At 37.9% G+C, this 24,272-nt stretch overlaps 1 protein-coding gene across 1 annotated transcript; it reads right to left on the bottom strand.

Moving 5' to 3' along the window:
• Positions 1 to 1,204: 1,204 nt before the first annotated feature.
• On the bottom strand, positions 1,205 to 4,412 carry LOC107822580 (pentatricopeptide repeat-containing protein At1g62350-like). The gene is made up of 2 exons (XM_075250365.1): positions 3,826 to 4,412; positions 1,205 to 3,101 (listed from the first exon to the last, which is right to left on the bottom strand). The coding sequence occupies exons 1-2, from the start codon at positions 4,147 to 4,149 to the stop codon at positions 2,685 to 2,687; spliced, it is 741 nt and encodes a 246-aa protein (XP_075106466.1). The 5' UTR covers positions 4,150 to 4,412; the 3' UTR covers positions 1,205 to 2,684.
• Positions 4,413 to 24,272: the final 19,860 nt, after the last annotated feature.

The raw sequence follows: 24,272 nt of genomic DNA, 5'->3' as shown, positions 1-24,272 counted from the left end.
TCTTTCTAACGGCAGCAACACTGTAATAATATGTAGTATTATACACCTTCTTCACCGGATCCGGTGTGTATCCTTTCACCGTTTCTTTGCCGGAATTAATGAAATCCCAGATTCCCATTTTTCCTTCTTGCTACTTACCTCGGAAACTAGGGAAGACTAGAAAAATGGTAATGGCAGTACTACACTGGAAAGGGGAGCCAACTTTTGTGCTTTTTCCGGCAATGTGGCCTAGAATTAAGCCAAGCCATGGTTATGAGAGTACTTTGTTTTGCAGATGAAGATGGAAAGAAAGGGGTGGGGGTCGTTGGGGAAGATGACGGAGGGGAGGGGTGGGTTGGTAATATGTTTAGATCGTTTGTTTAGGGCTAGTTATTTGTATTTTAGTGGAAATAACACTATATAGCTGAGGTGGACAGTAAGGTGGACAAATAAAATGATGTGGCACGATTTATAATGGTTACTTTTGCCACGTAGACGGAGATTGCAGAACACGCGCTTGGTTAATTAATAAGCCAGCAAAAAACGTGTCTTATTGGTATGAGAATTGCCTAGGAAACGTGTCTAATTGGAAAGAGGTCTAGTTTAAGTGTCTAAGTGAAAGATCGTGCCAACTTTAGGTGTCTCCGTATGTATTACGCCTATGTATTATGACTAGTTCAGCGACGGAGTCCCCGACGAAGGAAAGATGAAGACCTGTTTGGCCATAAATTTTGATAAAATATATTTGGATTTTTTTTTGACAAATACATGTTTGTCATAAATTTTATCTATATTTTGGCAAATTCCCAAAATCTAAAACCCAAAACCCAAAACCCAAATATTACTATTACATTTTTTTTAAAATTGCCCTAAACTTTTGTATCTTATAAAAAGGCCCACCATTTATAATTTTGTAACAATGCTGCTTCGTATTCTCGATAGTGTATTATGTAGTTCATTATAAAGACAATAATTTTGTACCAAATTTATTTATGTTAAGGACTATGGTTTGCGATAATATAGAATATTATTGATGAAGGTACTGTTGGATATTTGTAATAATTTTTAGAACTTGTTGGTATAAGTCATGTTTCATTTTTTTTGTGAAAAAAAAAAAATATTTTTTGAAAACTCATGTCCAAACACATTTTCATATTCAAATCAAACTTCACCCAAATCAAATTTGGGAATCTATAACAAACGCTAGCCACATCATTGTTCTTCATTTTTCAGCTAATTAACAATAAACTTTTTATTTTTGTCTTTCATTTCTTCTTATTTTAGTCCAACTCCATATTCCTTCTTCATTTACTTGCAAATAAAAAGTTACCTAGAATCCTCACTTTTTACTTCTCCTCCCATCTTTTATCTCTTTGACCCAAACAAATATAGGATAACAATACCGTTGCTCAAATACAATTATTCGAAGGTAAATGGCACATATCTCAAAGTTCTAGACCATCTGGCCGAAAGAGTCTCCACCCCGAACGCAAGGAAATTCTTTAGCCTTAAATCGGGATATTCAGGAAGAACAAGTTGTTCCAGCTCGATACCATCAAGAATTCTTGACTATTGCATGGAACAGGTTCATCTTCGAAGTATTTTTCCTTTTCAATATTTTTCTATTGGAGCTTCCCTCATTCCATTTATCGAACATAATGATGCGAATCGAGCTTTAATGAGTTCTAATATGCAAGAAATTTGGTTTTGTCAACGCTCGAGTGAATCAGAACATCATATCCCTGGCTTGATCTGAAAGAGCAAACAGTCATTGAAGCTAGAACCATGAAACTAGAACAGTCAATCGGCCCAAACGCTCGACGAATCCCGTTCCATTTCTTAGACTAACAAATAGGAGCCTCAAAATGATTTATATTTTCCATTTTTCTTTCTGGTGCTTGTAGGCCGAGGCATTATCTTAGAAACCTAAACTCCACAGCAACAAATATAGCATTGTCATATTTAAAACTCCAAAACCAAAATCTCACAGAATCGGCACTTTTTAGTAAGAATACTTTGATAGCAAAAGGCCCCGAAGAGATGACAGCAAGAAATATATACAGACAGGCCTTGAAGATATCGAACCCTGCAACGTGCCAAATGCTATATAATGACCACATAGCTTGATACTTCAATCATGTGAAGATCAAAACTCAATCACATGATGTGACTATATGAGAACATTGCTAGAGTTCAAGAACAGTACTGCAGAAACCGGATTGTTCCGAAGAATTAGGATACCATAACCAATAATTTGGATGACTGACCATATATATTTATTTGATGAAGCATTTACTAACATTCACCATCTCATAAGAATAACTAAATGAGATGGTGATAATGGCTAGCCTCAACAACTGCAGGCTTTCGTTAACTTTTGATAAGAGTGAAACATAATAAGGAGAAAATTGGCAGCTTCTCTTCCAGCACAAATTGCAGAAGATAATATATCCACTTCATTAGAAGCACGCGACCAAACTTCAGTTTAGATATTATGGGTAAGCTTCATACCTGCGTGCCTATAAGCTTTCACTTTTGCACGGTTTTCCAGGGTTGGATTTCAAATTCTCAAAATGAGAAGCACTTATCTGTTCAGCAGCTAAAAGGCTTTTACGATCTCTCAAGACCAAATTTACCAAACCACTATCTTCTTGTCCAGAGGACAATATAAATGTCATTGAGAAAATTTGAGTCAGCAACATACTCTAATCATCATCGCTCTCCTTTCTCCATTCTTCTTCATCAAATAAATCTTCAGGTGGATCATAAACTACAATATCTGGGAACAGTTCCAGAAAGTCATCCTTCACTTTTTCTCTCAGTTCTGGGTAAGTAAGTAACCCCTTCAGTATAACACGATAAGGTAAAGACATAGGAGGATCAGGAGAGCGCCTCATTTCATCATATATGTGCATTGCCTCTGAAGGTAATCCACCGTCTAGAAAAGCCCTGACAAGATCACCAAATGTATGCTGATCGAAAAGCACTCCTTCTTTCTTCAAATCATCCCATACCTTCTTTGCTTCATCTACGCTTTTGTTTCTTGCAAGCATGAAAAGCATATCCCTGAAAAAGAACATGTCTGGCCTATACCATATTTCTTTGCGGACAACCTCATACAACTGCAAAATTAAGTGTAATGGCCAACAGTATAAGCATTGCATAAATGATCAACGAAAGTGGATATCTTCAATCTCCAAATAAAGGCAAATGTTTCCCTGCTCTACTCTAGAATTACCACTTAAAGTGAACAATAGGAAGTAAATGTAAGAAGAAACACGTATAACGCACAACATCACAATTGTACACTTTGGATATCCACATCACATTTCTTTTAATTATGGTGAATTAACAATCGAAGTCAAATTGAAAATGTTCCAAGCAGGAATCAGTAATCACACGTGTGCTCAATATTGTCGAACATATGTTAAATTTTGTCAAAGAAGTATGATAGTACAGCAACAAGTAGATGTTACAAGAACTACTTTTCAATAAATCAAGACTCTAACAGGACTTGAGCTTAATAATTTTCCAGACTTAAAATTTCCACGTTCAACCAACATAAGCTACAGTTTTATCAGTACACAGTGACCCTAAAGTTAAGCCCACAAAAAGTAAAAAAACAAAAATCTTTTGTTTTTTCTAAATGAAAACAAATAAAACCATATCCTTCTCCAATTTTCGGAATTTCCAAAGGATATGAAAACTAAAACTTACACACAACTAAATATTTATCAGTCCCACTTCCTTGTTTTTCTTTTCTTCCATTTCTTTTTGATATGTCAGCAAAAAAGTAGTACTCCAAATTTCAAAATATTGATAGCAAAAGAAAAATAAAATCTTTACCCTCATGGAGAGAGAAACAAGATCTTGTCTTTGGAACTCAGCAAGAACAGCTACAAGGTCAGATTTGAGAAGACGAGAAACGTGGGACTTAATGAACCGCTCAAACCGGATTGGGTTCGATTGCAAGCGCTTAAGTTCCTTGGCAACCATTAAACCTTCTTTTCCCATTTCTTTCTTGCGTCTCCATATCGACACGCTTGGGCTCGATGATGAAGATGAACCAGTAATAATTTGTCTGATTCCGAAGCTAGAGTTTGATGAATGAGGGAGAACAATTAATCTCGGTGAGGCTCGCCGCACAAGATTCAGACCTTGACGCCACATCGGCAAATAGGTGAGCTTCAAAGTGAACTCACAACCATGTTAATTCATTACACATGCTAATTCCTAAACATAATCCAATCTCACGAAGAAACTAGAAATATTAATGAAGTAGAATTAAATACAACAGGCGCCACAATAAAATCGAAAAAGGGAAAACGTCGCTAGGTGAAAACAGAGAGATGATGAATGACGTACTAGTTGGTACAGCGGCGTGGTAGAGACTAGAGAGCACACTGGGTGCAAAGAAGGGCAACTACGACTTTTAACCAAATTTGAGAAAATTACGGTAAACCACCCTTGGGGTTTTTCACTCATCTGGCACAATATAAACTCACTGTTATAAATATATTATATTATAGATGTTCATTTAGTAATCCGTTGTAAATAAGCTTCTGTAAATAAGTTTTCAGAAGAAGCTTATTCATATGGTACTTCACCGTAAATATGTTTATCTATTTAGTACTCTATTGGAAATAAGTTTCCTGAAGAAACTTATTACTTCGGTACCCGGTTATGGATAAATATTATCCCCGGTAGAAGATTATCCATATCGGGTATAATAAGCTTATCCTTTCAGTACTCCGTTATGGATACATATTGCTCTCAGTAGAAGATTATCCATATCTGGTATAGTAACAACTTAGACAACAGCTTCCTTTCTTCTATAAATAGAAGAGATTTCAGTTTATTATGTACATCAGTTTGAATTCGAATAATATAACAGTTTCTCTCTATACTTGTCTGTACTTTACGGTCTTTATTTTATAACACTCACAAGGAAATGAGAGTTGTTTTTTTTTTCATTTTTCTTTTTTGGCTAACAAATGAGGAGTTGTTCGCGCAAAGGATTATAAGATGGAGCTGGAAAGACTGGCCGAGTTGAGTATTTTCATTGTGTGATTAATCAAACATGAATAATTCGTTTTCTTTGGTAATTAAAAAAATATTACCAAATGGAGTTGTGAGAAAGACTTTCACAAAAGAATAGAAGTCCATGACCTTATTGCACAGGCGGATTCACGATTTATAATGTGAACCTACCAATAATAAAGGAGATTGAAGTAGTGTATACATTTAATCGGTTCGATCCATTTTGAATTAATTCAGTTCAATTTATACAATTTTTAATTCATAAATAAATACGTGATCATCAAATCAAATAAGTTTTGTCCAATTTAATCTAATTCTCTTTATTCAATGTGATTAAAAAGTATAAAATAAAAATTAAATTCAAAATTAGCAAGTACACCTCTTCAATCTACATATAGTTAGATTATTATTAACTCTATTAATCCTATCATCATTCTTAAAAATGTTGGATATCGAGAGAAAAAATAACAGAAGATAGATAAAAAGATAAAAAATTAAAATTACATTCAAGTAATATTTTGAAGATCTAGATCAAAAAGATAAAGGAAGCAATTTAATAAATAATAAAAATGGTTTTTTTTAGCATAAAAAGTTGTTTATTTATTTATAATAACTAGAGTACGGGTGCTAGCGCACTGCACTACATTCATTACTAGTGCCTCGATGTGCTATAGTTATGCCTCTTAGGGCATTGTCATTTCCTAAGGCAGCCAACTTATAACACAAACTATTCGAAACCTTTTTTTTGGTTAAAAGGATTTATATATATATATATAATCCGACTCCAAATCGGTGTTCAAAACTCAAAAATTCATATTATGAAACTTTAGGCCAAATCCCCCAATTTCCTCTTTAAAATTCATCGACCAAAAGCTAAAATCGATGATAGATTCATGGAATATAACCAAAACCGAGTAGAGAATACTTACCCCAATTCACAGGGTGAAAATTGCTCCAAGAATTGCCTCAATCCGAGCTCTGTAGCTCCAAAAATGCAAAAATGTCTGAAACCCTCGAAATAAAGTATTTATAATCTGCCCAGGTCTCCTCTTTCGCGAACGCGGTAGAAGCCTCGCGTTCGCTAAGCAAAATTCCACATTGCCTCACCTTACACTACGCGTTGCGGTCAAACCATCGCGTTCGCGATGAAGAACACTGCCAGTCCCTCCGCTCAACACTACGCGAACGCATAATTATACACGTGGACGCGAAAAACACAGAATCAACCCATCGCGAACGCGACCGAGGAAACGCGAACGCGAAGAACAAGCCTCTGTACTGGCCAAATTACCATTCGCGAATGCAATACTCCATCCGCGACCGTGAAGCATAGCTGAAACACCAGAAAACTAGCAAAAACATAGTAGTGCAAAATAAAGGAAAAATAGCCCGAAATCAATCCGAAACATGCCCGATCCCCTTGGGACCCCGTCCAAACATGCCAACAAGTACCATACTATAACACGGACCTACTTGAGGCCTCAAAACACACATAACAACATCGAAACGACGAATCACACCTCAATTCGAAATCAATGAACCTGAAACTTCAAACTTCCATAACCGATGTCGAAACCTATCAAATCTCGTCCGATTGACCTCAAATTTTGCACACAAGTCACTGTCACACCTCCTTTTTCCGCGCCCGGGGGGGCGCAGAGGGAGTTTTTTTCAATTAAAGGACAATCGAAACGGGATTCGTTTAATTATTTCAGAGTCGCCACTTGGGAGATTTAGGGTGTCCCAAGTCACCAATTTTAATCCCGAATCGAGGAAAGAATGACTCTATATTACAGTCTGCGTACCAGAAATCTAGATAAGGAATTCTGTTAACCCGGGAGAAGGTGTTAGGCATTCCCGAGTTCCGTGGTTCTAGCACGGTCGCTCAACTGTTATATTTGGCTTATTTATCTGATTTTTAATACAATATGAACTTATGTGCAAATTTATCTTTTAAACGCTTTATTATTATTGTTTTATAAGAATGTGAACATCGCTTAAAATATATCTTTGGACTGTGTCACATGAAATGCACCCACAATCCGAAACATATTTTATTTGATGTTTTAGGATTTGGATTTGGGTCGCATGAAATGCGCACCCGAGCTTAAGAAAGTAAATTATTAAACACGCGCCTAAAGAGACTATCGCGTTATTATTTTGCGGAGGCCGCGAAATTCGCTAAACGACCCTCCTGAATTCTAAGTAATTTTAAACAAGTATTTACTGAGGGCCCCGCAATTTGTATTTTTATTCGGCAAGGCTCATCTCATTCTTATTTCTTTAAAGAATTTGCAACGTCATGGAAATACATCCCGGGCCACGCCACAATCAATGCGCCCGTGACTAGAGACATATTTCGACTCCGTTGAGATTTGGATTTGGGTCACATAAATGTGCACCCGAGTTTAGGGAGATAACATTATTAAAGGCGCGTCTAAAGCAACTAGCGCATTATTATTTTGGGGTAGGGCCGTGAAATTTACTAAAACGGCACGTCCCGGAATCTAAGTATTTAATACATATATTTTGCGAGGGCTCCACAATTTGTACATTTTTATTTAGCGAAGCTCGTCTCTTTTTTATTTGTTTATTTATTCAATTGTTTTTATTTACTTTTTTATTTATTTATTTTTTTTATTATTATTTATTATTATTATTATTATTTTTTATTTTTATTTTTTATTTTTTAAAGGATGCCATTTTTACGCCTTTAACAATACTAAACCATACGGCTTCTTTACACCTACAGTCTCATAACTTGTCAAGATTTGATAAAAGAAGTTAAGCGAATGAGTGTTTCGGGCGTAGTAACAACAGGTACTAATACTAATTTTGTCCAAATAAACTAAGACAATAACAACATAACACATTGAACGTAAATAATAACAATACTAATCTTGGGACTACTAATACAACTAAATCAAATGACATCAAATAATCAATAATAACATAACACAAAAATGAACTAAAATGCATACGGTAAAACATAAGCAGAAAATTATCATATCAATTGATATATTGCAACTTCAAACATTGAACGTAAAATTTCTTTAATCCAATACATCGAGGTTTACTAACCTTTGCACCTCGACAAACTCAGAGCAACAAACACGATTCCGACGGAACTTAAGCCGGACCTTTCTGAACGAAGAACAACGACGGAACCTCGGACAGCGCCTCGACGTACCGGACCTCGACGAACCAAAGACGACCTCGATGAAATAGAAAGCTTGGCCGAAAAACTGTTGTTGCTGCCGGATTTTCGAGAGGTTAGCTGCTGCTGGATTCTCGACGCAGCAGGTTGGCGCAAGAAATGCAACAGGAAGGGGTCGTTTGGATGCGAAGAAGGAGGAGCTATGGAGTGTCGTTGGTGCAGTGACGACGCGGCAACAATGGTGGGTCGTTTGTGCAGTGATTAATGGCTGGAGCTCAGACGTGAGAGAGTGGTTGGTTTTGGGTTATGTTCGCCGGACATGGTGGAGAGCTCGACAACGCAGCAACAGCTGCTCGAGTTCCGGCGAGTGGGCAGTAGGGTTTTGGGTCGTGGGGGTGGTGGTTTTTGCGGTGGTTTTTCTTGGTTTTCCCAAGGAGGAAGACGATGGGAAGGTGACGGGCAGTAGGGTTTTGGGTGTTTGTTGACGGGGTCGAACGGTGGTGATGCTTGGTCGACGGGGGGAGCTCGCAACGGGTTGACGACGATGGTTACGAACTGGTTTGGGTAACCATGGTGGTTTGACGATGGTCACTGCAGTAGGGTTTTGGTCGTTCTTTCAAAAGAGGAAGACGAGGCTACAGTGCCTTTTTTTTTCACATTTTTCAGTGGTTTTTTTCCGTTCCCCCCTCGTCCGTTCTCTTCTGCTTCTTCTTCTTAAGAAGAAGAAGATAAACAGTACCTGTTTTCTTTTTTTCTTTTTTTTTCAAAAAAAATCTCAAAATCCCCCCCCTTGTCAAATGTGTAGTCCGTGTATTTGGCATGGTTTGCCATGAAAAATGAGCCCACGCGTGGTGGGGTTCAAGGCATATGTCCCCCACGCGTGGTGGGGTTCCCCATGTGTCCTGGACACTGTTTATTATGGGCTAGGTCCGAAAATTAGGCCTAAAACCGGGTAGTTTAAACCCGAATATTATTCTTTTGCCCGGACCCGAGAAATAGGAACACGTTGCTTAACTAGTCCTATGTAAGCAAAAATAACTACCAAAAATAAGACTAGTATTCAACAAAACTATATATTTTTAAAATATTTTTTAAAGATTTAAAATAGCTACAAAATATTAATGAAACTATTTTTTTTGTAATTTTCGTTTTTCTTAAATATTAAGATAAAATATGAAGTAATATTTTTGTATTTTTCAAAGTTAAAATGATTATAGAATATTAATAAAACTATTTTTTGTAATTTTCGTTTTTAATAAAGAAAAAAATAAAAAGTAATATTTTTTGTATTTTTCCAAAATTAAAACGACTACAAAACATTAATAGAATTATATTTTTTTGTAATTTTTGAATTTATATAAAGTACAAAAATAAAGTGCAATTTTGTATTTTTCAAGTTGATGAGAGATACATAAACTAAAATTTATATATATACCTTTTTTTGTAATTTTTCTTTTTGCAACGAAATAAAGGAAAAATAGTTAAAATAGCTATACTAGACCCAATTTCACATATTCACACTAAAAATGTGAAAATTCTCGGGGAGGGTCAAAAATCACGTGCTTACAGCTGCCCCTCTTTGACTGGAAACACGAAGAGTTTTCCGACAAAGAACGACTAGCCGTGTTTTTGACCCGACCATTACTTGGACGGACTACACTTCAGGAAAGGGAGGGAATGTGACCGAGCCCTGGTATCTGAGCTGCCTACATATCCTTGGTTATACAGGAATCAGGCCACGTGTAATTCGGAAATGAGAGAGATGGTAGAGTGTACCGAGGTGAAGAGCCGATCGAGGTTCCGTTCCGTTGAGGTTCCGGTCCGCGGTCCTGTCATTACAACAAAAATGAAAACTGAAAAAGACTAACTAAGTCTATCAGCTACTAGTTACAAGGATTCCTATCTTTAAGTCTTCTGAAACTTGGTCTTGAGTCTTGAATGGTGCTTCATACAGACTTTGGATTTGAACCTTGATACTTGCTAGTTGTAGGCGCTAGTTCTTGAGCAGATCATATTTGTTCTCCTCATCCGTGCTTCGGATTCATTCATTTTTCTCTTTTTTCCTTTTTCTTCTTTTTTTTTCTTTTTGTTTTTGTGACTAGCTTTTGTTGACCCTCTCAGACTGTTGACTCGCATTCTTGGGGCGAGATTCTTGTTCTTCTATCTTGGATTGAGTGCTGGGGATTTTTGTTGTGGCTTTCTGCCTTCCAATGGGTTACGGCTTGACTTTGAACGATCCCGCTGTTCTACAGGCGGTCCCCTAACTTCTTCAATCTTTGACATATAACAATCCTCTGCTCTACAGGCAGGCCCCTGAAAATCAAAACAAACCAAACAAACAAAATTTCCTAACCCAGTTTGTACTGGGAAGGTTTGTGAGTCGTTAGCAAAATCGTAGCCCACTGATACTACTGATGCAGTGCTGAGAGTGAACTAAACACTAGATTAGGGTGTATTCCCTTGTTATACAGGTGGGCGCCTAGCAAGAAATTTAAAGACTGAATGTATTCCTCTGTTATTATGGGCGGGCTCCCAATTTCAACACCTGAAAAGTAAGAACTGAATGTATGCCTCTGTTATTATGGGCGGGCTCCCAATTTCAACACCTGAAAAGTAAGAACTGAATGTATGCCTCTGTTATTATGGGCGGGCTCCCAATTTCAACACTTGAAAGTAAAACCAAGATATATTCCTCTCGTTATACAGGTGGGCGCCTGGATTTAGGAAAATGACTCTTTTTTCTTTTCTTTTTTCTTTTTTTTTTCAAAAAATGTTTTTTAGCATCTTAGGAGAAAGATTCATCGGACTAAGATTTTGATCCTAGGAGAAGGTTCGTCAGACTAGGTCTCTTTCTTAGGAGAAAAATTCGTCAGACTAAGATTTTGATCCTAGGAGAAGGTTCGTCAGACTAGGTCATCATTTTTTTTTGTTTTTGGTTATCTTAGGAGAAAGATTCATCAGACTAAGATTTTGATCCTAGGAGAAAGTTCATCAGACTAGGTCATTTTTTGTTTGTTATCTCAGGAGAAAGATTCATCAGACTAAGATTTTGATCCTAGGAGAAGGTTCATCAGACTAGGTCTCTTTCTTAGGAGAAAAATTCATCAGACTAAGATTTTGATCCTAGGAGAAGGTTCGTCAGACTAGGTCATCATTTTTTTTTTGTTTTTGGTTATCTTAGGAGAAAGATTCATCAGACTAAGATTTTGATCCTAGGAGAAGGTTCATCAGACTAGGTCTCTATCTTAGGAGAAAAACTCGTCAGACTAAGATTTTGATCCTAGGAGAAAGTTCATCAGACTAGGTCATTTTTTGTTTGTTATCTCAGGAGAAAGATTCATCAGACTAAGATTTTGATCCTAGGAGAAGGTTCATCAGACTAGGTCTCTTTCTTAGGAGAAAAATTCATCAGACTAAGATTTTGATCCTAGGAGAAGGTTCGTCAGACTAGGTTTTTTTTTCTTTTTGTTTGTTATCTTTAACAACCACTTAGGAGGAAATGCGTCTCCTACGGGTGAAACTAAAACTTAAACTTAGGAGGAAATGCGTCTCCTATGGGTAAAACTTAAACTTAGGAGGAAATGCGTCTCCTATGGGTAAACTTAAACTTAGGAGGAAATGCGTTTCATATGGGTAAAACTAAAACAAACTTAGGAGGAAATGCATCTCCTATGGGTAAAGACACAAAATGTATTCCCTTATTATATAGGTGGGCGCCTAAAATATGAAATGCGCAGACAAAAGTATTCCTCTCGTTATTCAGGTGGGCGCCTGTTAAGAAATGTAAAGGCTGAAACCAACATATCCTATTTGAGGGCGGATGAACCCAACATATCCTGTTTGAGGGCAGATGAACCCGACAGATCCTATTTGAGGGCGGATGAACCCAACATATCCTATTTGAGGGCGGATGAACCCAACATATCCTATTTGAGGGCGGATGAACCCGACAGATCCTATTTGAGGGCGGATGAACCCAACATATCCTATTTGAGGGCGGATGAACCCAACATATCCTTAAGACTTGAAAATGTCTTACCTCGAATACTTGCTGGGGGTTGGGATGAATTTTCCTTTTCTACCTTCCCCATTTTTATTATTATTCTTTTTTTTTATTTATTTATTTTTCTTTTTTTTTGTTTTTGCATAGCTTCTTCCTTCGAAGACTACCTCCCTTGATTTACTTACCTGTTGGGGGTAAAATGTTATCAGCTGAGGGTACCTGACTTCCAGAAAATTTTCTAAATGAAAGGAAAATTTTCTGCCCCAGTTTGATAATATCCCTTGTGGCATGCAGTTCTGGCATCAATGCCATTTCCTTTACCTGTTTTAAATCAAACAAAATTGTTAGTTTAAAACATGGTGGTTGGTTGTGATACTCCTACTGGGATGGATTTTCCCTTTCTCCTTCCTTGCTCTGCGTTCAACAACTTGTTGGGGATGATCTTATGTGCTGGGGATAATCCCTTCCTGCTGGGGGATATCCCTCTTCTTTTGTGGCATAGCTTGAAAACTGGCATTTCCCCGACCTTTTAGTCTAGTATGGATCTCGCTAAATCACGCTCACCGCTTTCCTTGCTTTGTTCATGGGCCTTGGCCTTGAGGTTTATAACTTTTGTTTTGGCAAGGATATCTCTCTTGACGCTTGTCAATCCTTTTGTCAATTTCCTTTGCTGGGGATATCTTTTTGACACTGGCCTCGCGTTTGTTCCCTGCTGACTACCACTTGGATGTACTAGTCAGATCTCATTTTGGAAAGCTGATGGCCTATTTGAAGTCATTTCATACTTGTTCTGACCAGACAGACTCTATTGGAGATTTTTCTATGAAAGGAAAAAGATAAAAGGGAACAGAATAAAAGGAAAAAGGAAAAAAAAACATGACTCTTTAACAAAAGAAACTATAAATAAAAACCCTATCAAATGCAGATGCCGACTCTAATGGCCATGACATGCATATGGGGCCTATCCTTTACCGTCAATCCTCTTTCAAGATCTTCAATTGGCGATTCCACAACTGATTCTCACTCTTATTCGACTTGTAGTGCCCAAAAGGTTTTCACTATCAAGCCTCTCTCATTTTGGTTTTCTTTCAGCTTTTATCGCCTTATGGTGCCTGTGAAGGTTTTCACCAATAAGACTCTCTCATTTGTATCACTTTCCAGCTGGGAATTTGGAGTGTTGCCGGCATGACTCTTTTTGTTGGAGATTAGAGTCCTTTCTGTTGTGGAAACAGAATGTTATGTTCGCCGGTAAGAATCTTATTTGTCTGACTTGGCATCTCTTGAAGACTGGTCAGAAGGTCTTTCTTTGGACCGTAATGTGGGTTTTGGATAGGGCTAGAAAGAAAGGGTATTAAAGGCTAAAAAATGAATCGATTTTGGGTTATTAATTACAACCTTCGGAATTAGATTTATTTACAATAAACGCAACATCTGCCCCAGTTTCTTGCTTGGGGATATTTTAATTGTTTTTTTTTCATTTTTCAAAACTATGACCGAGCCGTGAAGCGCCTACGTATCCTCTTTGAGGAATCAGGTCAAACGTAGTTCCCAATTCCTCTTTTTTTTCTTGTGGCTTTCTTTTCACTCATTCTTATCTTTGTTTTCTTTTTCTTTTGCCTTTTTCTTTTCTCATTTCTCCTTTCTTTTGTCGTTTTTTCTTTCTTTCTCTCTTTTTCTTTTATTCTTCTTTTTCCATTTTGTTGTTTTTTTTTCTTTTCTCTTACCTGCCATGCTTGCGTATTTTATTCGTTGCTACTAATTCCGAACGAGGGGTATGAAAGAAAATAAATAAGGCTCAAAAGGGGTTAACGAAGGATAAAGTGTTTGGGTAGCAGAACAAAATGCCTTCGTCATTCCAGTCTTCAACACATGCTAAGTGCAAACAACACAATTAAACAATAGATTTATAGTCTCTTCCGATGGTGCTGGACTTGACAATTATATTCAACATCTGTTTGTTCATTTGTCACTTCTAAAACACCGTTGGGCGACACTCTTAATCTCATTATTATGAACGACCCCCATGCCAATTTAGGCGAAGCTTTCTTTAACGGTTTTCTTTGTGTTTAACTTGCCCCAGTTCCACATGACTCGGGCTCCAAATAATCTCAAACCGTCCTTATTTTCTTTAAATGGTTTGATCGCCTTTCTGGGGTTTTATGATTAACTTTAAAGACTAGGCCCAAACTGTGTGCGCATGTCATGTCACTAGAATCGGTGCTGAATAAGAATGACATAATGACTAAACAGAAAGATGACTGGGAATAATCAAAGACTGAATTTTTTGCATTGGACTGAACAAATGGTTTTAAAAACGACGCAAACCGGAATAAAATCCTAAACAACTTGGACAAAACTTAAACAAACCGCTATGACAAAACAGAAAGATACGCGGAAAGACATTGACACAAAACAAATCCGAATTACAATCCTAATAATCCGAACAACAGAAATGACCGCAAAATAAGCCACCACAAGCTTCTCTCTTGCTGACCAAGGAACGAAGCGTCCTCAAAAAAAATTGGCATCTTAGCCACTGAGCTTTGCATCAATACTGCCAAGACCATTACCCGCTTCAACATCGTCACCCTCTGTCAACAAGTTCTCGATAGGGTTCGAGTGCTCCATGACACTGTTATTGATCACAATCCGCCCTTCTTGGATCATTCTTTCTATTTCTCTTTTCAGATCCCGACAGCTTTCAACATTGTGCCCCTGGACATTGGAATGGTATTCACACCTTTTAGAAGGGTCAAAGCTTCTTGCACGTGGGTCCACACGATTTGGAGGAATAGGTGCAATCATGTCATGATTCTTTAATTTCTCAAATAAGCTTTCATAGGACTCTCCTATCGGCGTAAAATTATCTTTCAACCTTTGTTCCCCTTTATACCACTGGCTTGGCTGTGGGTTATAGGGCACCTGAAAATTTTGTGGAGACTTCTGGAGATTTTGTGATGCTCGTGCTCGCCTCCTGAGGGGTTTTGGTGGTTGGACAACATACTGGGGTGGAGCGACAGAGTATTGAGCGTCCTGAGGTGGATAATATTGCTCAGGGGAGCCATAGAAAATCTGAGGAGGCTGCTCATACCTTCGAGATGTTCTCCTGGGACCTCTTCTAGACCCTGATGTCATCATGATTTCTTCAATCTCCTCATTTGTGTCGCTAAGATTATCTGACTCAACCCGGACAGCCTGAGTAGCGGCTTTAAGAACAGCTTGACTTATAATTTTGCCTGTCTTAAGACCATTCTCTACCATTTCTCCAATTTTGATTGTTTCCGAGAAGGTTTTGCCAACTGCGGACACCATGTTTTGAAAGTAATCTGGCTCTTGCGCTTGAAGGAAGACAGTGATTAGCTCGTGGTCATCCATGGGTGGCTTAACTCGAGCTGCTTGCTCTCTCCATTTTATGGCATATTCCCTGAAACTTTCACTTGGTTTCTTCTTCAGGTTTGAAAGGGAAATGCGGTCTGGGGGAATGTCGATGTTGTATTGGAACTGTCTGACAAAGGCCTGCGCCATGTCATCCCAGACATACCAGCGAGACGTGTCTTGATCTATAAACCATTCAGAGGCTACTCCCGTAAGGCTTTCCACAAAATAAGCCATCAACAATTTTTCATTTCTTCCTGCCCCCCTCAGTTGATTGCAATACCTTTTCAGGTGGGCTACGGGATCTCCATGTCCATCGTACTTTTCAAATTTTGGAGTCTTGAAACCAGGCGGCAAGTGGACATCGGGGAATATACATAGATCTTTGAAGGCAACACTCTTTTGGCCTGCCAACCCTTGCATGTTCTCCAACCATTGTTCTAAGCTTTTCACTCTTCGGGTCATTTCTTCCTGTACCATCTTTCGGGCAGGCTTCTCAGTTTTTGCAGCAAGATCAAACGAGTACGAGTGGTACTCAGGAGAGTGGTACTGCTCTTGTTGTGTCGCAAATTGTGACTCATGACGAGGAACCTTCCCACTCTGAGTCTCTGGAGCACTTGTAACAGCTTCGACGTTAGTTGTCATTTTCTTTGAGGCACAAATCAACCACCTCAACTTTCTTCACAATTCAAAACCAAATATGTTAGAATGGACTCAGTCGGTCCTTATTATTAGAATGGACTCAGTCGGTCCTCATTATTGACAACATCTATTTTCTTTTTTTTTCTTTTTTTTTCGATGTTTTTTTTCTTTCTCTTTTCTTTTTTCATTTTGCTCTTTTCATTTTTTTTCTTTTTCTTTTTCATTCTCTTTTCATTCTCTTTTCATTCTCTTTTTTCATTTTTTTTGTTGTGGTCGAATCTTATGGAGATTGCCTACGTATCATGACCCCGCATGAATCAGACCTTGCGTAGTTCGTGCCAATAAAAGATAAACAACAGTAAACATTTTTCAATTTTCATATTAGAACAAACTGGGTTTCAAGGATTTAAAGATGACCCGCAAACTTGAAAATCAAACAAACTGCATGTTCTAATCAAAAGATTGGCAAAAAAAACAAAATTCCAGCTCCCTTTCTCTGTTCGACAAATGCAACCAAACGGTTATTTTTGCAAATGTGGCCCCTTCCAAATTTCACATGAATTTTGAGGCCGGGGAGGATTATTTTGACACTTTACAAACTTGTCCATTCTTTTACGAAAATAACCTTTCGACAACTGAAAGATACTCTAAGGCTATTTCGGCAAGAACGGTTTAAGACGCGGCCGAAGCTGGCTCGGCTTATTATGACAAATTTTGAACGGTATTCACTTGACCGTCGACTCTTTGTTTTTTATTTTTCAAATTATGATAAAACTTGGTGTTGAAAAACACGGCCCTTCAGCGTCTCGGGGACGAAGCTTTTTAAGGCTGTGTGGGTCAACTGGACCAAAATCCTAAACATGACCCAAAGGTGGCTGTTTATGCAAAGTCAGCCTTCCGGCGTCCCTTTCGGGAACATTTGGCTATTTATGACAAAGCAGAATCACCTGGCTTATTTATGACTCCTAAAATTTGACATATTTGTTTTTGCTATATTTTTTTTTGTAAAAAGGGGGAAGTTACATCACTAGACTTATTTACGACAAAATTAAAAATCTTTGACATGTTTGTTTTTCATTATCATTTGTTTTTTGGCTTTTTAGCAAAAGGGTGGGGTTGGACCCGATGAGGGTTGCCTACGTATCTCACATCCGGTGAGAATCAAACCCGCGTAGTTCGGGCAAAAGAACTACTTTAAAAGAAGAAATGAAGTATATTTTTTTTGGATTTTTGATTGATTTTTTTTGAAAGAAACACTTCTAAGATATATTTTTTGAATTTTCATTTGCTCTTTTTTCTTTATTCTAGAGAAGAAGAAGAAAATATTTTTCGGAATTTTGCTTTTAATAAAAGAAATGCTTCTCAAAATGTTTTTTTTTTGAATTTTGAATTTCTTTTCAATTTCGAAAAAAGAATCAAAATATTTTCGGATTTTATATTTATCTATTTTATCTTTTTGAACTTTGAACTTTCTTTTGAAATTTTTTTTTTTGGATTATATATATACTTATTTTTGGAACAAATAATAAAATCACATTCAACGCCGGACTCTTTTTTATTTTACTATTTTCATTTTTATTTTGACATTTTCATAAACAGATAAACAAATAAAAACCCATTTTAAAACAAAACCCTTTTTTTTTCATTTTTATGGCAAAACAAATATTTTCTTTTCTATATTTTTTTAAAAACAAGACAGAACAATGATGATTTTTTTTCCTTTTCTTTAAATATAACAAACTAACAAGACATTTTTTCATTTTCAAAATTTCGGCAGAGTTTCGACTCTACTCGGACTTCTATGCTGTTATTTTCTCCTTTTTTCACGATTTTCTTATATGCGGAAAATGATGACAACATACAAAATCTTTTTGAATTTTCATGCTTTGTTTTTTATTTGTAATTTTATTTTTTTATATTTATTATTTCTTTCAAAAATGTGGCATGGGAGACATAATGATTTCCAAGACTTCTTGGATTCCGCAAATGCTCCCCATGCGCTTTTCCCAACATATGAAGCGTGGGGGACATAGGGGAATTCCAAGACTTCTTGGATTCCACAAATGTTCCCCATGCTTTGATTAAAATAACATCATGCTGGAAATGACCAAATGACCCATTCACCCTTGACTAAATACAACATGTAGCACATAGGATGCCGAAAGATGGTCTATTATTTTCAGGTTGCTTGTCCTAGACGGACCCAACCCCTATGTTGAGTCCCCTAAGTCAAATGCACATGATGCAAATAAACGTTCCTACTAGGGATCCGGCATGTGGCTTTGTTATACTAGGTTCAAAAACCTGGGTCGGTGTTCTAGACAGTGTACCCGAGCGGACAACTCGAGCTGAGGAAGGAGCTCCTTTCCGGGAACCAAAAGGCCAGCCGGCTTAGAAACTTTCCGAGCCTCTTTTATTTAGGGTATGACACTAACAGAATAAGGAGTCTCAACCAGTAAGCACATCCCCGGAGGTAAGAAGAGAAAGGTTTCGGCACAGTTTATATACAGTTCAGATAATATCAAAGCTAAAAGACAACATTTAGTATGTTATGTCAAAACATGTAATATATATCAGATAATAAAGCCAAATATAACAATTATTCTAAGCTTGGATCCTTGAGCCCTGAACTAGTGGTTCTGGGTTTAATTTCCAGCAGCGGTTTTGTCATACTGGGTTTATAACCTGAGTATACGTTCTAGACTGTGTACCCGAGCGGACAACTCGAGCCGAGGAGGGGGCTACGTACCGGGGACCCGCGAGATCGTCCGGCTTTGTAACTTGTCCGACCTCTTTCTTATTTCAGGTATTGATACTAACAGAATAGGGAGTCTCGACCAGCGAGCTTCTCCCCGGAGGTAAGAAGAGAAAGGTTTCGGCACAGTTGATATGTACAGTTCAAATAATATCAAAGCGGTAAAAGCAGCATTTAGCACATTAGGCTCAAAACATGTAATAATCAGATAATAAATAAAGCCAAATAATAACAATTATTCTAAGCTCGAATTCTTAACCCTGAACCAGTGGTTCTGGGTTTTTAAATCCCCAGCAGAGTCGCCAGAGCTGTCACACCTCCTTTTTCCGCGCCCGGGGGGGCGCAGAGGGAGTTTTTTTCAATTAAAGGACAATCGAAACGGGATTCGTTTAATTATTTCAGAGTCGCCACTTGGGAGATTTAGGGTGTCCCAAGTCACCAATTTTAATCCCGAATCGAGGAAAGAATGACTCTATATTACAGTCTGCGTACCAGAAATCTAGATAAGGAATTCTGTTAACCCGGGAGAAGGTGTTAGGCATTCCCGAGTTCCGTGGTTCTAGCACGGTCGCTCAACTGTTATATTTGGCTTATTTATCTGATTTTTAATACAATATGAACTTATGTGCAAATTTATCTTTTAAACGCTTTATTATTATTGTTTTATAAGAATGTGAACATCGCTTAAAATATATCTTTGGACTGTGTCACATGAAATGCACCCACAATCCGAAACATATTTTATTTGATGTTTTAGGATTTGGATTTGGGTCGCATGAAATGCGCACCCGAGCTTAAGAAAGTAAATTATTAAACACGCGCCTAAAGAGACTATCGCGTTATTATTTTGCGGAGGCCGCGAAATTCGCTAAACGACCCTCCTGAATTCTAAGTAATTTTAAACAAGTATTTACTGAGGGCCCCGCAATTTGTATTTTTATTCGGCAAGGCTCATCTCATTCTTATTTCTTTAAAGAATTTGCAACGTCATGGAAATACATCCCGGGCCACGCCACAATCAATGCGCCCGTGACTAGAGACATATTTCGACTCCGTTGAGATTTGGATTTGGGTCACATAAATGTGCACCCGAGTTTAGGGAGATAACATTATTAAAGGCGCGTCTAAAGCAACTAGCGCATTATTATTTTGGGGTAGGGCCGTGAAATTTACTAAAACGGCACGTCCCGGAATCTAAGTATTTAATACATATATTTTGCGAGGGCTCCACAATTTGTACATTTTTATTTAGCGAAGCTCGTCTCTTTTTTATTTGTTTATTTATTCAATTGTTTTTATTTACTTTTTTATTTATTTATTTTTTTTATTATTATTTATTATTATTATTATTATTTTTTATTTTTATTTTTTATTTTTTAAAGGATGCCATTTTTACGCCTTTAACAATACTAAACCATACGGCTTCTTTACACCTACAGTCTCATAACTTGTCAAGATTTGATAAAAGAAGTTAAGCGAATGAGTGTTTCGGGCGTAGTAACAACAGGTACTAATACTAATTTTGTCCAAATAAACTAAGACAATAACAACATAACACATTGAACGTAAATAATAACAATACTAATCTTGGGACTACTAATACAACTAAATCAAATGACATCAAATAATCAATAATAACATAACACAAAAATGAACTAAAATGCATACGGTAAAACATAAGCAGAAAATTATCATATCAATTGATATATTGCAACTTCAAACATTGAACGTAAAATTTCTTTAATCCAATACATCGAGGTTTACTAACCTTTGCACCTCGACAAACTCAGAGCAACAAACACGATTCCGACGGAACTTAAGCCGGACCTTTCTGAACGAAGAACAACGACGGAACCTCGGACAGCGCCTCGACGTACCGGACCTCGACGAACCAAAGACGACCTCGATGAAATAGAAAGCTTGGCCGAAAAACTGTTGTTGCTGCCGGATTTTCGAGAGGTTAGCTGCTGCTGGATTCTCGACGCAGCAGGTTGGCGCAAGAAATGCAACAGGAAGGGGTCGTTTGGATGCGAAGAAGGAGGAGCTATGGAGTGTCGTTGGTGCAGTGACGACGCGGCAACAATGGTGGGTCGTTTGTGCAGTGATTAATGGCTGGAGCTCAGACGTGAGAGAGTGGTTGGTTTTGGGTTATGTTCGCCGGACATGGTGGAGAGCTCGACAACGCAGCAACAACTGCTCGAGTTCCGGCGAGTGGGCAGTAGGGTTTTGGGTCGTGGGGGTGGTGGTTTTTGCGGTGGTTTTTCTTGGTTTTCCCAAGGAGGAAGACGATGGGAAGGTGACGGGCAGTAGGGTTTTGGGTGTTTGTTGACGGGGTCGAACGGTGGTGATGCTTGGTCGACGGGGGGAGCTCGCAACGGGTTGACGACGATGGTTACGAACTGGTTTGGGTAACCATGGTGGTTTGACGATGGTCACTGCAGTAGGGTTTTGGTCGTTCTTTCAAAAGAGGAAGACGAGGCTACAGTGCCTTTTTTTTTCACATTTTTCAGTGGTTTTTTTCCGTTCCCCCCTCGTCCGTTCTCTTCTGCTTCTTCTTCTTAAGAAGAAGAAGATAAACAGTACCTGTTTTCTTTTTTTCTTTTTTTTTCAAAAAAAATCTCAAAATCCCCCCCCTTGTCAAATGTGTAGTCCGTGTATTTGGCATGGTTTGCCATGAAAAATGAGCCCACGCGTGGTGGGGTTCAAGGCATATGTCCCCCACGCGTGGTGGGGTTCCCCATGTGTCCTGGACACTGTTTATTATGGGCTAGGTCCGAAAATTAGGCCTAAAACCGGGTAGTTTAAACCCGAATATTATTCTTTTGCCCGGACCCGAGAAATAGGAACACGTTGCTTAACTAGTCCTATGTAAGCAAAAATAACTACCAAAAATAAGACTAGTATTCAACAAAACTATATATTTTTAAAATATTTTTTAAAGATTTAAAATAGCTACAAAATATTAATGAAACTATTTTTTTTGTAATTTTCGTTTTTCTTAAATATTAAGATAAAATATGAAGTAATATTTTTGTATTTTTCAAAGTTAAAATGATTATAGAATATTAATAAAACTATTTTTTGTAATTTTCGTTTTTAATAAAGAAAAAAATAAAAAGTAATATTTTTTGTATTTTTCCAAAATTAAAACGACTACAAAACATTAATAGAATTATATTTTTTTGTAATTTTTGAATTTATATAAAGTACAAAAATAAAGTGCAATTTTGTATTTTTCAAGTTGATGAGAGATACATAAACTAAAATTTATATATATACCTTTTTTTGTAATTTTTCTTTTTGCAACGAAATAAAGGAAAAATAGTTAAAATAGCTATACTAGACCCAATTTCACATATTCACACTAAAAATGTGAAAATTCTCGGGGAGGGTCAAAAATCACGTGCTTACAGTCACATTTGATATTACGGACCCGCTCAAAATTTCGGAATCGGAATCCGATATCAAAAATTCCACTCCGGGTCAAACTTTCAAAAATTCCAACTTTCGCCATTTCAAGCCAAACTCTGCTACGGGCCTCCAAATTACAATCCGGACGCGCTTCTACGTTCAAAATCACCCAACGGGAGCTAACGGAAGCATCAGAAATTCAATATGAGGTCAAATACTAAAAAGTCAAACCGTTCTAATTTAGAGCTTCTAGCTGAGGATCATTCTTCCAAATCAATTCTGAATAACCTGAAAACCAAAACCGGCGATTTACATAAGTCATAACACTTCACACGGAGCTACTCCTGCCCTCAAATAACCGAGCGAAGTGCAAATGCTCAAAACGATCGGCCGGGGCGTTATATCCTTCCCCACTTAAGCATGCGTTCGTCCTCAAACGTGCAAAAAGTTATTCCAAAAGCCATCAAATCGTCGTGTAACCTTAACATGCACATACCCGGGGATGATCCCACGTCACCCTATCCCATATAGGTCTGATAACACAACATAACTGAAAATTATTATCCCAACCTTAGCCCATAAGCCTTAGAATCCAATTTCCAACATCCGAAATTTCCACAAGATCAGAATATTACATCTACACACTGAACAAATCTGAATAAGCTGCAATCATAACCCAAGATGTAAACACATGATATACCGCAAACTCAAATACTCACAACAAAAATTTCCAATCATAGTAGCTGCTCAAAATAATTCAATGCTGGTAATAAACCTCTTATCAAATAAAATCTCGTTCTAACACCTTCATAAACTGTCAATGATGAAAGAAACACGCGGAAACTCATAACCACTCGTCAGATCAACAAGTCATGGAGCGCCCTCTCCTTTGACAAGGACTATAGCAAATTTCTAAGCCAACTCCCGATATTGTCCTTTCAAATATACCACAATCCAATCTGATAGTATCCATTCTAGGTCCAATGACCTCATCTCATTCGACATGTCCACTCTAGTGACATGACACATCAATACAGTCTAAAGCCACAACCTGTGCAATCCGTGCACCAATAAGCAACAATCCAACTGTACTCAAACCATGGAAACTGACTCAAACGAGGGAACTATCCGACCAGCTCAACAAGTACCATCACAATACCATACTAAGAGCCTAGCACACACTGTAAAACCAAAACACACGAATCCAACACAAAGAATCATATCTCAACATAACTCCGCTGCAATGCGCGACCTCGTCCAAACGCTGGTCAATATTACATACCTCGAGCCGCCTTGCTCAACATCAATAACCACGCGAGATTCGACAATCAATACCCAAAGTGCATTACCATAACCATGAAGAGCAAATAACAAGATACCACAATTCGGAAAGAATATAGCCAACGCGCAATCAATCATGCAGTACCCAAATACTCATCTCGCTCCAATTTCACCATAAAGCCCAAATAGAACTGCACCATATGTGCATATAACCAACGAATCACAACTCTTCGTAGCATAGAAGAATAGCTCACAAATCACCTCAGAACACGAATAAGCTCGACAACAACCGTATGGCACATCCCTCAACGATAACAGTATGGAGCCAACCACTCCGACCCGGTACGGAATACACATCCTAATTGGGCCTACCAATGGACCCTCAAATCAACTCTGGTCACCCACAAATAGATAAATAACCCTCCGAAAGTCCACAATGACTAAATCACAACACATACTACCTTATGACTAACCTTGGCTACATTTTCACAATCCACGACCACGAAACCATCCACTCATGAGAACTCCTAGTCTTCAAATCCATAGGACCCACAGATCACCATATCCGATCTCAACTCCACCGCTTGAATGTCTAACACTTCTCCAATACACAATCATCCCACGATAAA

This window comes from Nicotiana tabacum, chromosome 1 (assembly GCF_000715075.1).
Source record: "Nicotiana tabacum cultivar K326 chromosome 1, ASM71507v2, whole genome shotgun sequence".
NCBI lineage: Eukaryota > Viridiplantae > Streptophyta > Magnoliopsida > Solanales > Solanaceae > Nicotiana > Nicotiana tabacum.
This window is presented reverse-complemented; position numbering and strand designations above follow the sequence as displayed.

What these genes read in the sequence shown, in the direction of transcription:
- LOC107822580 (XM_075250365.1), bottom strand. Translation starts at nt 4,149, where the DNA reads ATGTGGCGTCAAGGTCTGAATCTTGTGCGGCGAGCCTCACCGAGATTA. An exon ending in TTGTTTCTCTCTCCATGAGG is followed by an intron (nt 3,102 to 3,825) that starts GTAAAGATTTTA and finishes TTAATTTTGCAG; the next exon opens with TTGTATGAGGTTGTCCGCAA.